The following is a 16,826-nucleotide window of genomic DNA, read 5'->3' on the forward strand; positions in this document are numbered from 1 at the left end:
AAGATAGCTGATTTAACTATAATGCACAGCATTATTTGATCCTTTCCCTGTCCCTCCCCCACACTTTGACTCACACATTAGCTGGTATTTCCGATGGTAAAATGGATTCTTGCCACAAAATACACACGTCTCTGCTCCCTTTCCCCAAACAACCTAAGTCCATTAAACTGAATAAAGTAGCAGAGTTTCACCCAGCACTGCAGCTGCTGTCCCGTCTCCGGTAGCATGACGATAAAGAATAAGCTGCAAGGAAAAGCAGAAGTTGTTTCTGGAAGAAGAGCTCTATTTATGCCTTGCCCACCTCCCAACCCAAATTACAAACCGAGTTCTATAGGAGTGTAGCCCCTAAACTGAGCTGATAACACTGACCCACCAGCTGGGGGTCCCCCTAGACAGGACAAGGTGTAAGGGCAGATAAAAGGGAAATGCATCTGTGATGTTTTCGATTTCAGGCCTCCGAGGAAGAGAAATGGCTGTGAACTCTCTTAAGTGAGCAACATCAAAGGAGACTATACCGGAAATGCCAAAAAAATGTACACAAATGGACACTTTGGTCAGCGTTGCTCAAGCAGTAGTTCGCCGTAATCAGAAGTGTCTGGACGCTGATGGTAACCACTTTGAGCCCCTCTCGTAATTGCAGAAGTCAAACGTGACTTGTATTCATCTTTTGTTATTGGTATATATGGAGTATTACAATTTTAATACAGTTTTCCTTTCTTGAAATGTGTATATATTTTTTTTTTTTTGGCACCCTCTGTATTTCACTAAAAGGCCTAAGGGAAACAAACAGTCAAACAAAGAAGCAACAACAGCAGCAAGAGAACAACAAAACCCGTCCTACCTCGTTGTTGGGCTGCAGGGCAGGGACACAGCAGAACCCTATTGTCAGGGAACAAGGTTTGCGCTCTTTCAACATTCTAAACCAAGGCCTCAGAAATCACCCCATCTTGTCATCAGAACAGCGAATATGCCTTTAGTAAAAGCAAGGTTGTAACACTGTACACCTTTTAAAGCTATAACTGAGTACCAAATAATGGAGTAGTTTTATTCAAAAGCAACATTTATTTTTCATGACGATAAGAGGAATATTACATTTGCTACCGAAAATGCTGAGAGGAAAAAGGTGCATGTTACTGATATGACAAAAAAATCCAAAAATTCTACTTATGGAAATGTTCTACCCTCTAAAAACATATTGAATGAAAGGCATTATTACAGGTGAGTGAGCCATGCAGAAATGCAGATATATTAGGGTTTGTTTTGAAATGTAATTTGTACAGTGAGTTTTTTATTCCTCTGATGGCAATGAAACAGATTTATGGGCTACATGTTGGAAGTGCAATAGATAACAGATAACCAAAGGAAAACTTTTAATAAAACACTCAGGAAAGAAAAGAGGAACAGAGAGTGCACATGCTTGCTTACATTTCAGTTAATAAATAAAACGTACAGATAGGAGTTTAACTGAAAACCATCCTGGTTATTGCAGTCTGGAAAGTGTATTGAAAATTGGGTAGAACACTAATTTATTACACTTACAGATACAATGTAAGCTGAACAAGCCAGGGTGATGTAACACATTTCTATTTGGGTACAGCAATCCTGTATTTTCATAAGAAACTTGCAAATGGTCATGAAGGGGAAGAGTGTTTCCTGATTATTAGTGTGTCTCTCTGTCTCAGCTATTTCTGACTGTGCTCTGGGATTTTGGACAACTGAACAATAGAGTATTTAATTTTATCACTTACCCCTTGAGGTAAAAACACTGGACACTTTTAGAAAAATTTGAAGATATATCTTTAATAAGCATTGGTCTTTCATTTCAGAACTGAGAAGAAATGAGCTAAGGATAGTTGAGAATTTGGTCCCGAGATCACCATGTTCAGAGGTCCAAGTATATTCGGGCCACCCATCTGACATAGAGACTTAACGAGCTCCTGTCACATTCCACTTCACTCAAATTGGTTTTAGTCAGTAGGGTGCTGGATTCATGGAAGAAATCAGCTCTCCTTTTTTCTTTTAAGGCAGAAAGAAAAATGCAGTTCTCTCTGAGCAGCCCCTGAGCTATCTTAATCTCAGTGTTGCTCTCTTAAGAGTCTTGCTTTGGAGAATGATGAATCACTTCCTACTCCTGGAGTCAGTCTCCTTTAAAATAGACATTCAGGAGCCAGAGAGGAAAAATTACTCTAAATACCAATAATAACCACCAATGCAAAAACAGTTCTTCAGTGGTAGACCGGGGCCAAACTTGAGCTTCCCACAATTTGCAGCATGGCTTCTTAGAACAAGCTCCACAGAATTGGGAAAGACCCCAGACCTGATTTCACTTAGTTCAGAAACAGCAATTTGGAACTGTGAGAATATGATTAGGGATTTCCATCAATAAGACTGGGTGTTTTAACACACAAAAGCTTTCAGGCTATAAATAATCCATGATGGCTTGCCAAATATAAAATGCCATTGTAAATCCATGTCTATATATCGAAGAGACAGGAACATAAAAACGAAATGCGTAAGATTAATTAGCATAGCTTGGAGAGTTTGAATCCATTATTAAATATGGATTCTATCCAATATACCATCCAATTTCCAGTTGTGTTAGTACCTCAATGTTTGCATTTTTGACTTTCAACTGCCCAAATCTTTCAATGAACACTATTTTGAAAAGCTCATATAATATGCCCAATGCCATTCTCCAAAGGAGTTACTTCTGTGGAGGGGAAGAATTCAAAATCCTGCTACAGTTTATAAATTGTCTTGTGTATGATTATAATAATAAACCTGCTAAGAATTTTTTTGAGACTGGTGTTAAATGAATTTGCATCCCTCAGCAAGATGCATAAAAAGACTTAATGACTTAATTTCTAAAGCACCTATATTATTATGGCATGCTTTTGGAGACAGGCAGTTATTGTCTACGTGGGTAAGTATGTAGTGTATCTCATGGGGGAAAAATGGTTTGGTTTGTGCCTTTTTCCCAGAAACCACATTTTTCCTTTTTTATAATTAAGATATATACATTAGAAAAGCTCAACTTTTGGTGTTTAATACACAAGATGCTTTCTTTAAAAGAGCAAGATCCAAAATTGTTTTGTGATGCAAAATTTGAAAATAAATTAATCTTCTGAATAGTCCAAGGACATGTTTCATGTATTTAATACATCCCTTATTTTTTTCAAAAGATTTTAAGGCTCTCAATAACTCAACCTAATGTAAGCTCTGGTGTAGCTGGTTATATATCCTGATCAGTTGATCTATTTACACGTAGACATGGATATATCCTCAGGCACTATTATTAAATGCAATTCTATGTTCTTGGATATAGAATTTGATGATACACTTTTCTATTTGCCGTAGCACTAACAAAGCTGGGCTGAAACTCATTGCTTTGCAGGCTAAGTTCGTTTGCTGGCGGGAAAAGGGTCTCTTAACCATAACCTCCTTAAACTAAAGGCTCTTCCATGCTTGATGTAACGGTGTGCACATTCGTTTATCGAGGTGGTCTGGAGCTGCAGATACAGTCACACCGCTCATGGTGGTCCAACTGGATGTCAACGAGAGCCATGTGCTTCGCTCTGCCCCTCCGCCTGAAATAGCCAGGCTCAAACTTTAATACCTAGGAGAAGAAGCACATTTCCTGTTAGAAAGCCCCTGGAGTATAGTCCTCAATAGATACCACTTATTTTCTTTGTGACAACTGGTTCTTGACCCTTTGAAAATCCAGTGACAGCTATGGGCTCACTATTGATTCGAATGCACACATGTAAATGTTTTTACAAACAATCATCAACTCCTTGAAGTGGAGGGGTCAACTGATCAGAGTAATGCCCCCTGCATTACCTATCTGCAGTAACAAGGGGTCCCAGCAGGTATTTATTGATAGCTTTCTAAGGGTCTGCTTGGTCCCTGGTTCTGTCTCTACTAGTGTCCTAAGGATTCTTCTGCCCAAAGCATAAGTTGTGGATAAATAACAACACCGAGCATGTTATTATTTCTGTGGATAGCACAGTGCATAGTCAAGAACACAATATGCCAGTATGGATATATTTTTGGTTGACGCATAAAACATTTTGCCCCACTGAAGGACATTAGCGCCCATAAATAAATGAAAACATGTTTAAGTTCTTACCTATTTGTTAATATATAATATCTTTTACAGTTCAAAACAGATCAGGCTCCACTAAAATCTCTGTACATTATTTTAAAATTAATAAAGTATATCCTTAATTTTTTTTTTGAATTAGTAAGTTGAAACATATTTTTTTATTAGTGCATTTAAATAGAGGCTAACTCTTCTTCCCTGCTGTAGGCTTCACTTGAAGTTAAACATTAGTCATCACATGTACTGCCCCTCCTCCTGGAAAATTACATGCTTGTTTTCACATATACTATTTGGTCAGTTTAATTGCTTCTCTTCTTTATGTTTGTAGGTTCTTGTTAGCCTTCAGTTTTGATTTTGTTCTATTTTCCCCTTAGACTCCAAACTCTGTCATAGCACCACCATACAATTATGTAGCATTTTACAGTTATCAGAGATTTTTTCACAGACACTCTTTTTCTTTTGCCCTCAGACAAACCTTGTCACACAGTAGAGGAAATATCCTTATTCCCAATTTACAGATTAGAGAACTGAGACGCTAAAGGAAACTAAGTGCCTTGTCCAGGGTATTCGGGTAACTTGGATCTGGGAACAGGGCTTTTTCCTCTTGGCTCCCTCCCAGAACACTGACCCAATGCCTCTACAATGTGCCTATGATTTCCTTTTGTATCTCAAAGGTGTGTGTGGCCCCACACGTGAACTGGAGTGGGGACCTAATACGCACTACTTGGTATACGTTGGTTCTAGATGAAGTTTAGATATGGTGGAATCTTTCTTTCATGTCTGCATAACTTTTCATGGCATCTTCACAATTCTTTACTATGGATTATATTCCCGGCAATTTTCTCATTCTCACATTGTCTGTTTCAAGTCATAAATAAACCAAAACCATCTGCCAGGAAAAATTGGCCCGGAGACCTCAGTACTCATGCACCACAGTCAGTGTACCCTCTACATTAGCACATAGTCACGCTGTTCCATGGGAATTCCAGGGAGGAGGAGAAGAAATCACTGGCTCTGCTCAATATTCAGTAAAGAAAGGGAGCCTAGACTCTGCCAACAGAGGAAAATGGAGTCCCATTTGAAGCAGAACTTCAAAAGAATGTTTATGAGGACAAAACTGGGCGGGGGGAAGGAACACCCTAAAGGAAATCACGAGGGAGGTCCAAAGACTCAAAAGCTTTTAATATTGGTAAAGCTAGTCCCAATGCCACTTTTGATAGCTAATTACATTGCTGTATTTTTCTCCTGCAATTGTACCTCACTTATAATATACATCACATAATTTCACACGATTTATGATACAGTCTTTCTATTCATTGGATTATACGTGCTTTGAGGGCAAGAGTAGCAAAAATAAGCACTAACATTATTGCCATATACTTCATAAATGACTTTGCAAATATTAAATTATTTGGTCTTCACTGCAACACTGTTAGGTACTGTTAAGCACTTTCCTAATTTTGTTCATAGACAAGGAAAGAGAGATTGAGTTACTTGCCCAAAGCCCCAGAGCTAGTAATTGGTGGAAGCAGAGCACGTGGACTAGCTCCTGCCCTTACCTATAAAATCAAACCTTCTGTTTGTACAGCTCAGTTGGGAACACAGCAGCTGCTAAGGAAATGCACCTGGTGACTGGCGGTGACGCCATCAGTTCCAAGGAAAGGGGCTGTCTGTGTACGGTCGGTCGCTCCCTTGAGGTCCTCCCTGCATCTCCCCTGTTCGACCTCCAACAAACACAGGCCAAAACAAGCCAGGAGATAAAGCAGAGGCTGAAACAAAGGGGCCCATGCTGTGGACCACTTTTAATCATTTCACAATTTTGAAATAAAATTTAAAGTACTGCGTGCAGAGTTACAATGACATTCACCTTTCATTGTTGCCTTGTTTTTCCTTGTTGGGTAACTATACAAAATGAAAGAAAAAAGTGCAAAAAGCAATGGTTGAAGAATGTATTACCTTTTTGGGTACTCAAAGCCCTGCCCATGACAGACATGAAACCCCTATGGGGCCATATTTGGTCCGATTGCCTTAGAAGGGGTGAGAGGTTCAAGTTCTACAGCTTCACCAAGAATTTCTCCAACATGAATTAGCTGTTATTGCCCAGGGCTACCTGCATGTAAACCAGATTTGGGAGCTGGCAAGTGCATGGGAGGGAAATTATTTCTAAGAGGATGGGCATATGATAAATAGCCTCTGTTTGAAGAAGGCCATGATGAAAGCCTAATAAGTTGCAATGAGTGGCACCTATAAAATCAGGGCTCTGTCGATTTGCTTTCTCATTTGATGGCAAACAAAAGAGTGTGCTTTGGGATGAGAGCAGAGCCTGGACAGTTTTTCTAACTCATCTCCTGGTTATTCAGGGATCTTCCTTGTGTTTTATATTAAGCAACGGGAGCACAGCATATATGTATTTTGCTGATAAGAAAAGAAAAATGAATTGGCAGACACTTTCCCCGACAAGACAGGAAAGCACTGTTTGAACAAAGTGGAAATTGGACTGCTTTACTGGCTGATCACAGCACTGATGTTCAAAGCTTTCAGACCATATAATAGTCTTAGGTTCAGGTATACAGCATGGAAAGGAGGAAGAGAGCAAAGCTGATTTGAGAGATGGTAGAAAGTTAAAAGAAAAATGAAAAGCCTTTATCTGAGGAAGCAAACTGGCTAGTTATGGGTTATCTGGTCACCTTTAAAGGGAAGGAACCATTGAATTAATTATAGCCACTGTTGGACACTTGCTAATAGGAGCCATTATAAAATGATTTCCTGTTTTCTGAGCTATGATTCACAGCTGCAAGCACACACACTGAAATACAAATTCCCTGAAGAACAGCCAGCCATTTCTTATCACGTATGGGTGAAAATAGAAATCTCGACTCCTCTTCACCACCTGGAAAACTACAGGAAGCCAGGGGAAAGTTGTCTTTTACTAAATGGAGAATGACTGAACTAGTTGGTAGCTTTCATACCACTACACAAAGCCAAAGAGGCTCAGTTTGCAAATTACCATATCACAAAAGATATTTAACTACAATGCCAATAAACCACTGAATGAATCATTGCCATAATGCTATTACACTAATAAAACAATACCAGGCAGAAAAGTTATTTGCTGAGTTAGGTTCTTGTTTATTGAGAATATTAAAAAAAAGAAGGTTGTTAAGGTCTTGTAACAGTTCTCAAATTAATGGCTGACACAGGAACACAAGTACATATTTCAGGACAACTACATTGCATAAACCGGAATCATTAAGTGTTTATTTAAGAGTCTATCCAACTTCTAAAGCAGGCGGTATTCAGTACACATACAGTTCCTTATCATAAGAAAAAAAAGTGTGTCATATTTTTGCTTTCATTTTGAATCCTTTCATGCTTATGAAAAATGGGCATAGGGTTAAGATTTTAAGAGCTAGTCGTCAATTTTTTTCTGAAATCTAAGTGGCTACAAGTAAAAATAGGGATAGCATATTATTTTTTATCTGGGTAATTGCTCAACTTGCAGGCAAGATTTGCAGCAGTGGCTGGGCCTTGTAATGGAAAGACTGATGCCAAGTCTTAAGACACAGCACTCAACAAGAAAGACACAAGGGACAAGAAGTTCAGCAATGTTTTGCTGATAGGTTTGAAGGTGACCAAAGCTAGGGTTTCAGTGAGGGTCTATAAGACTCTCATAAATTTTGAATATACAATCTTCACAACTGTGGACATTTACTTCTAAGAGAAATTTTCTGTGAGGACCTAGGGGTTCTTATCGGGTATATTTAGCTTTAGTCCTACCGTTCCAGAACTAAACAGTTAAATGATTTTGATAGTGCCTTAGATGATTCATTGCTACACGTTCAACCTTCCCGTTGCAGAAAACACAATGGAAGCCAAGTTTGGCACCAAATTTCAGAGCACGGCATTAGCACTAAGTATCATTCATGACACAGATGGGTTTTGTCTACCTGAGGAATATTGTGCCCTAAGACAGGTTTGCTGAACTTTGGCAGGAAGGCCTGACGTGAAGCTAGATCTAGAAGGGAAAGGATGTGTGCATTTTGTAGTATTAAATAGAGCGTCCATTCGCTTTTAGGTGAGTTATCAGGGCTGTCAGGAAGTGCATCATGCACTCATCATGCACTCAGAAAATTCCACTCATGTCTGTCCTGTGCTTTATAGTCTTCAGATGCTTTTATTCGCCCAGCATCCCCATGAGGTAAGTAGCACAGGTGTTACTGATGAGTGAATTAACTTTTCTATAAACATTAACTGTTATAGATCATACTTTATTCTTTTGCATTTACCTAGTACTTCAACTAGTTTATATTCCTTACACAATTTCGGCGAGATGATATTTTGGGGGTAGGAAAGAGTATAACCGTTAATGGGTATCATGTCATTTCAGGTCTGTGTGGGAACTGAAAATTGTAGGTTATACATGAGGAAACCCGAAGCCCTGGAGGTTTTAAATGGCTGGCTCTAGGTTGCCTGCCATTGTGGCAGAGCTGGAACCAGAATCCACATCTTCTCGTCATACCGTGTTTTGCTCTATCGCCCTATCTCTCAGAGAGAAATACAGGAAACGCCTGAGAAAAAGCTGTCTCATGGTTTCACTCAAAGAGGGAGAAAGGGGAAGAAGGAAAGAAGCTTCTTCCCAAACCCTAGAAATATTTCCAGAAAAAGAAAAGAGATTTTCTAGACTTTTGTGATAATTAGTTGTATCATAACCCAAAATCTCACAGCATTTACCCTAGAGTAGAAACTCGGAAAAACAAAATGTTTTTCTGTATCTTTGGTCTCAATTTACAATTTTAGCTAAATTTGTTTCAATAACAGATGCTTAAAAAGTAAAAGTACTATTCTTTTGTCTTGAGTCTGAAGCTCAACACTTTATAACATCTAATGAATTTTTTGTTCATGTACTCGTATAAATATCTGCTTCTAGCTCTAACTCAAACTCTAATAGGAAGCACTTTTAAATATAAAACTCTACATTAAAATAAATAGAATCCTCTAACGTCACTTTTTAATTTTGTGAAGATACAAGAATGATTCTAGATGTTGTAAATGTGCTGGAAACAGGCTTGTGTGTTCAGTATGGTTGCCACTAATCATGTGTAGTTATTTACATTTCAGTTAGTTGAAGTTAAACAAAAATAAAAATTCAGTTTCTTATGTGCATTACATACATTTCCAGCGCCCTTTAACCACGTTTTGCCCGTGACTACCATGTTGGAGAGCGCAGCGCAGAAAGTTCTACTAGTGTAGGTGATTATATCAGCATTGTGACAATAATCACGAGAGGAAGAACAAAGAAAATTAACTTCTATCTATCTCTCTATGTTGCTCCCTCAGGTTTTAGCTGTTGACTGAGAACTTAGGACATAGACAGGAGACAAAATGATGAAAACCAGTAAGTATTAATGAAAAGGGTCACTGTATTTCCAGGAAATATCCCACTCCTTCTTTATGCATTATCAAGGGAAGATGACAACTGACATGTTGCATCCTCTGAATGTCTATGCAATGTGTTTTCTGGAACCTTCCCTATTTAAAACCACTACCCAAGGTGTCTTTTCTATCCTATATATTCCAAGAGACATAGAACGCTTGTTAGAAAAAACAAACAAACAAACAAAAAAACCAAATACTTTAACAGGATTCCTACAAATTTTTGAGAACAGGAAATAATAAAGATGCTACATTGTACTGTGCAGTGAAGAATGAGCAACCCCCTAAAGGAGAAGTTGCATGAACTGTGAAAAAAGCAATAATATTAGCTTCATTAGGGGCTTTATAATTTCTTGGATTTTATTCCTTAAATGCTGAGCATTGAAAAACTTGTGGAGAAGTCACAAAGGCCTGCTTATATGACAAGTTCTAGTTACCACTTAATGGTGCTCATCTCTCAGAGACTCATTTCACATCTCATCAGTTATAACTAGGAGCTAGGGAAACTGGCTTCTCATTTTCCTGAGTTAAAAATACAGACACAGAACTAATAGAATAAAGCAAGAGGATTTTTCCCTAATGAGCCTGGCTCAAGTACCCCCGATTTCTGGAAATGGAAGAAGCCTTCTTTTGCACTTTCCAACAGGGCACTCAGCAGAGTGGTCACTGTGACATATTTCAAGGGTATTTTAGGAGTCAAGGGGAAATATGCCACACGTGTTTGTTCCAGGTGTGCAGTTATGGACTGAGGGATTGACACTGTTTTGTCCCTTTGTCTAGCACTTGACAGAATATGGAGCTCTGCAAACTGCTAGAAGTAAAAATATTATGACACACGTTCCTACGAGATGCTTTAGACAGCAGTTTCAAAAAGATGCCAACATTTTAGATCTGTTCGTGTGACAGAACAAAAAAGATCAAGGCTTCCTCTTCTAGATATTAATTGTGAAAAGAAATTTACAGGTAATAGCTATTGTGTATAGAGACATGAAAGAAAATGAAAGGAACAAAAGAAAGTACCCTGTCTGGGCGGTGAGGGTCCTTTTAGGTGTAACTGTAACTCTGCTGTTTAATAAGGAATCTAAAAACACCAAGCTGTAACTTATATCTGAGCAGAGAGTCAAGATGAAAATACAGCACACCCCAAATACTTCAAAGGCTGAACGTGAATGTTTTCCCCACAGTTATGACTAGGTAGAGCTCTTGTCACTTCTTAGATCATTTTAACTCTAACCTGATTATCGTAGTCCGCATTCATCCTCAAGTTATGACTAAACATTACAAAATTTAGGTTCTTAGAAGCAAAAAAAAGTATCCAATTTAGAGTTCATCAGGTCATACAAAAATAAACACAATGAAAATAGACAATAGCATTCTCTGAATATGAGGACATTTTTTTTTCCCTTTGAAAACTGTGGGGTGGAGTAAGAAATTCTTGATACTAAGAGAATGTTTAATGTAGATATAAAATAATGTGTTTCCCCCGTTGAAGGTAAGCATAATCATTGTGGTCTTCCTGCATTTCCCAAGAGGAAAATACCAATTATGAGGTATACATTTTCGTTGAGCTCAAAAGTTGCCTCCAATCTTCTTCTTCTTATTGTTTTATTGTTTTCAGGATAACAAAATACTTTTAAGAAGCTGGAGATTTTATTTAGGGAGCACTGCTCCTTTGTCTTGGATAGCAACTCAAACAATAATTCCTAACAATAGTGTTTGCTTCACATTTGAGTTTATATTTTTAAATATATTTCAGTATGATGTTTCACATCTTCAAAATCACATTTCATATACACTATGTTATTTGATCCTCAGAACCACCCTGTAAGGGATTAACTGGTACATTTTCTTAGTCCCGTTTTACATATGTGAAAACTGAGTCTCTAAACTTAGGGACTCGCATATGCTCACACAAACAGGAGGTGGTAAAGCCGCTGTTACTGTCAGGAGCAGCTCTAACTCCCTTTAAGCCTACTCTTTAATGTGCAACAAAGTTCTATACATTTTAAGAGAGAGCACAGCGTTACTAGTGATAAAACATAGACTTTGGAACCAGCTAATCAGAGTTTAGGTCCTGGCTCTGTGATTTATTGACCATGTCACACTGGTCAACTTACTGATCCTCTTAGGCCTCAGTTTAATTTTCTATAAAAAGAGAATAAAAATAGCACACACACACACACACACACACACACAGAGCACTGTTGAGAAACTGCTAAGTGAGCAAATTATTACTTATAATAATTAATATCTGGCACACAGTAAATGCTCATGAGTGTTTGTTATTATTTTTAAAGATGACTGTTCTCTCCTTAAAGTTTTGTTCTTCTTATTTTTTTATATCTACTTTTATTTTTGCATAATTTCAGAGCTGGCTCCCCAGGTAGCACTCAGTAGCATTCAGGAAAAAAGTAGTATTTCTAGAAGAAAAATACTTTCATACTTACAGAATGAAAAAAAAATCTCTGACAGCATAAACTTTCTGGTAATTCATTTGCTATCTTTACACTGCCTAATTTTTTTTCAAGACTCGATTGAATTAAACTTTGGCTGTTAACATTTTCTTACAGCAACCTAGATTTTGCATTCATATCCTGTAAATGAATACCATCATATTTCCACAAGGAGGCCAAGTAAGCTCTGAAATTATTGCATCATGCATTTGAAAATTATATTCTAACAAGGCTGTTGTCAACCCAGACTTAGATCCTCCCCCAGGGCATTTAGCATGGCAAATTTAGCACAAGTATAATTTCAGCTCCCAGTCATCTCTCTGGCTGGGGCCCTTGTGCAACAATCTGAACAACTGCATTCAACGGCCCTGTCTTCTAGGACCCTTTGGATTACACGACCTTTGCAGCTGAAAAATGCTAAACGCTGCACTACAACAAATAAATCTGAGAATGGCTTACCTCATGATACTTTTTCACAGTTTTCCCTGAATTGCACGTGCAGGACTTCCAGTTGACCGTTCCACAGCCACAATTTCCTCCACAGCGCTGCACAAGGAGGCAACGTGGAAAGAAGACCACGTTGGTCAACTTCAGCTCCTCTCTTAAGTTGACTGAGTAATTCCTGGGAGTGCAACTGTAACGTTTCACATCATCATTGAGCCTGTCCAGGTCAACTGTAAGAAACACACTGTGTAAGCAAGCGTACAGCTGTAAGCAAAAACACTCAGCATGTGTTTGAGGGTAATGGGTGCTGAGTTTGGGGGAATCGGGGTGGGAGGATTCTGTGAGAGCTATCTTAACTCAGGGGTTGGATATGTCCTTGGGACATATTACTACCCCAAACACCAAAGGTAGAAAATATAATTTCTCTTTTGATCCTTCTGCCCTTCAGACAACAACCAAAAATCATCATCACCATCATCATCAACAACAAAGAAAAACCAAAAAGCCCTCAAAAAACTTGGCTAAGTCTGTATCTTGGCTCAAGTTTCCTTGTACTTTTTTTAATGCAAAAAAAAAAAAGAAAGAAAGAAATGTTCCAAGGAAAGACTATGAAATGTGCAGCAATTTAAAATAATTGCCTTTGTCTTAAAAAAAAAATTGCTTCTTGTGTCTAAATAAATCCTGCCTCTAATCCATTACTTAAATATAATTTGAATTATATCAGGGACACATTAGGCACAATCACGCTAATATATTTAACTGGAACTGAAATTTTACAAGTAAATATGAGAAAGAAAAAGGTCTCAGTTCCATTGGAACTCCGAGGTCAACCAAAACCTTAAAGGAAATAGCATTTTGGGGGTTGTGAATATTTGTGAACATATTTCTGCATTGGGTCCTAGACGGCAGGATAGCTCAGTGGTTAAGGGCTTGGGCTCTGCAGTAAAACTATAGCTGCCTTCACTTCATGGCTGTACTTCCTTTTAGTTAAAGTTGCTTAGCTGCCCCAAACTTCTGCCTCCTCATCTGTAAAATGTCAATAGTATAACTTGACCTATTTCACAGCAATATTTGAAGGGTTATATCTAGTGTGCGTGGTACTGAATTAATGCTGGCTATTATTATTCATCTTTGTTAATTTTGATTTTTTTCCTGCATATTTTCCTTTTAGAGTTAAATGTAAAAAAATTAAAAGAAAAACAAATGTCACCTCTATTTCACTTTTGGCCATTATTCTAGGGAAATAATTGCCCAGGTGGTAGGGTTCCCGGGACTTCTCTGAATGAAAAGGATCATGGTAGATTTTTAAATTTTACTCATATATATCTCCTGGAGTTAAATTTGTATTGTTATATTACATAAATTACACTTTAATTAGTGATCTCAAAATCCATCTAATTATCTATTCACTTGGCATCCAAATCTTCTGGTGAGCCCATACATAACTACCTTCTCAGAAGAGTGCAATTAGAAGAAAGGTCCTCATTTGCATGGGTTCCATACCATTTCCTGTGTGCTTCCCTTGTCACCAGACAGGTCCCCCTCCACAGAAGGAATCCCACAAATGTTAGGCAGATATCATCAGGCTGATCCTGGACTCCAGCTCCAGTAAGTGCCTTAGCCTTAAACCAAAACTGCTTGAGGTGCAGTACAGTCAAAGGCTAAGGAGGCTGTCAGGAGACAGCATCTGAGGGAAACTCAACAAATAGGAGGCACGAGTGGGTGAAGAGTCCACTTAACCCCATGAAGTCAGCTGAAAGACTGGCCAAATGGCCAGATGACCCCTTGAATAAAGAATTAAACTGCAATTGGATTGGTGCCCTGCCCTGAATGCCTTTTCACACGTGCAGCTATGCTTTGATTCTTAAGGGCAGGCGTTTTCCCCCAACTGTTATATACTGATCCCAGGACACTGTGGGGGCTGAATAAATGCTAAATAATTACTGTGCATAATTTATTGCTGTTTTTTTCTTCCTTTGTAAAGACATGTCATAAGTTTAGCTATAATCAATCCAGATTTAAATTGAATGAACTCTGTCTTGGGAAAGGAACCATTTTATTGCTGCTAAATAACTGCAAGCAAAGCAGGAAGGATTACATAAATGGATTAAGAAGTGCGGCAATCATCCATTACAAGTGTCACCTTGAGATAAGTACTAATGCTGGCCTGTGCGTTACTGGGCCTGTGGACAGGGCTGACGCAGAGGGCCAAGTCTGCTGCTTGTGATAATGGGAATATTTTTTGTCTAACGTAAAGAGGTGCAATTAGCAAGAAGAGGTTGTGACATGCGGGAAGGCAGAGAGGGATAGGTAGGAAGTAACACTAGTGAGTATCTTTAGCTCAGCCCTCTGCTAGGCACCTTATACATACCACTACACTTCACTGTTCCCCACCCTTTCGAGGCAGGTATTATATACCCAAAGTGAATAGTAAGTGAGAAAACTGGAATGGAAGCCCTTCTCCCTTCTGCTCCATCGTCCTTGCCACATCTGCCAATAATGGGGGGGTGGCAGGTACCCAACAGCTGAAGGAACACTGAACGCCCTGGTGCTATATCAACTTTTCTGTAGGCTGTTGTACTAGGATGGAGTGGTGAATGGCTACATCCTTATCTCCAGAATATATCCAAGCCAAATTATAGCATGCCTTCCCTGCGGGAATGTAGCTAAACCCCAAAGTGCCCTTGGCAAATCAGAATAGGCATGTATGCCTTACTTGCCTTGAAACACAACTGTGCACATTGTATAACAGTTTACTGACTAGCATTGGTTCCTTGTTTCCTACCCACCATGAAGAGATTTACAATGCTGTCAGCGTTATGCATCAATTCACTAATGTGACTAAGAACTGTGGCCCAGTGTGACTGCTGCTGAATCCAGCTGCACTGCTTATCAGGGCATCGAGACCACCGAAGCATTCAATTTAGAACTAGAACTAAAAGGTTCTTCTGACTGGATGCAAATAACTGCAAAGCACGATTGCAGACTTTCTGCAGGGAATATTGAGTATCTAGTCATAGAAGACTGATTAACAGTGCAGCAGAGCAGGGAGCCAGGTAAGGGGCTGAGCGGCAATTAAGGTTTCCGGTGGTACTGCCCTGGGAGGGGGGAACTGTTGTGAGCCTGCTGGGCGGGAGGAAGGCCAGGAGATACAAATCCAGGGAGAAGGGCTGCCCTTTCCTTTCCTGTTTCAGTTCACGGTGGAACATTATAGGACAGCAAGGATGTTACAAATTTAATTCAAAGGCCCATTAATTTCATGTAATTTCCCTAGTTCACTCAAGTACACAGAATGTTATAATTCTTCTTTTGCTGTCCTTTTGAATTTGAGTCATCTTGCCTCTTCATAGCTCTTCTCCATCAGTAAAGTGTTTGGGGCTGCACTGACAATCAGTTGGAAAGGCTGAGAAGGCTCCATTGTCCTCAAAGACTTTCTCTGGACACGTTAATCCAATGTGGGCCATGTGCAGTGCAGGGGGAGCACCCTTCTTTCTGCAGCCCTGGCCTCAAAGCATAGCCCAATCACAGACATTCCTTGGGCTGTGATAAGAGTTCTGGGCTCTAAGCACTGGGGTGGGGATGTGTAAAGCAATGGTGTATTAGAGAAGGCACCCACCCTGTTCCGTTTCTAATCTATTAAGGCTTAGGTGTGGGAGGAAGGAGACTCAGCCTGGTCTTTTTGATTCTGGCCATCTACATTCCCAAATACCAGGTAATTTGAAAAGCTCTGCACATACATAATTGCATGAAATCTCAAAAATGCTATGAATAACATACACCACTATTACCCTTATTTTTACCTTTCAGAGGTTAAGAACACAACTTGTCCACAGCCACACACCCAATCAGTGGCAGAGCCTGAGTTTGAATCCAGGCTTTTTCATGACTCTTGTACTTACTGTGTTTCCCCAAAAATAAGACTGGGTCTTACATTCTTTTTTTACTCCAAAAGACGCATTAGAGCTGATTGTCCGGCTAGGTCTTATTTTCAGGGAAACATGGTAGAAGCCCAGTCTGAAGATCTGAAGGAGAGTGCAAAGAGCAGCTTCCACAAGCCACGTTGGAGCCTTCCCACTAGAGGACACTCACTGCCCAAAAGATCTGGCTTCTCAGGCGTGTTGATGGGCACTGACCTATCATTTTTCAGGATGTTGTCAATGGCATGTATCCAACCATGTGCTTCTGTGCACACATATCCATCTATCGGATTCTACTGGAAAAGTTCTCTATGCTTTGGGTAATCAACCAGGCAACTGCAAGAGAGCCTACTTCTTCTTTTTTTTTTTTTTTTTTTTTTTTGGTATTGAGCAATGTAATGAGTTTCATCTTTTTCACCTGAACTGAAGGAACTTTTGTCTATTCACAATCTTCTTTTTGTCTTCATTTCTCCTTGA

The 16,826-nt window shown here is 39.2% G+C and overlaps 1 protein-coding gene across 4 annotated transcripts in view; it reads right to left on the reverse strand.

The window, feature by feature from the left end:
• Nucleotides 1-1,010: 1,010 nt before the first annotated feature.
• PDGFD (platelet derived growth factor D) overlaps nt 1,011-16,826 on the reverse strand; it is a 235,116-nt gene continuing 219,300 nt past the window's right edge. For 2 of the 4 annotated variants that reach the window (XM_081063157.1, XM_081063158.1), the window contains exons 6-7: nt 12,448-12,662; nt 1,011-3,616 (exon numbers count right to left, since the gene is read on the reverse strand). In XM_081063157.1, coding sequence (XP_080919283.1) covers nt 3,491-3,616; nt 12,448-12,662 — 341 coding nt within the window. In that variant the 3' untranslated portion in view covers nt 1,011-3,490. The remainder of the gene's footprint in view (nt 3,617-12,447; nt 12,663-16,826) is intronic. The other 2 variants (XM_081063155.1, XM_081063156.1) reach the window with 1 other exon arrangement.

Source organism: Rhinolophus hipposideros (assembly GCF_964194185.1).
Source record: "Rhinolophus hipposideros genome assembly, chromosome: 10".
NCBI lineage: Eukaryota > Metazoa > Chordata > Mammalia > Chiroptera > Rhinolophidae > Rhinolophus > Rhinolophus hipposideros.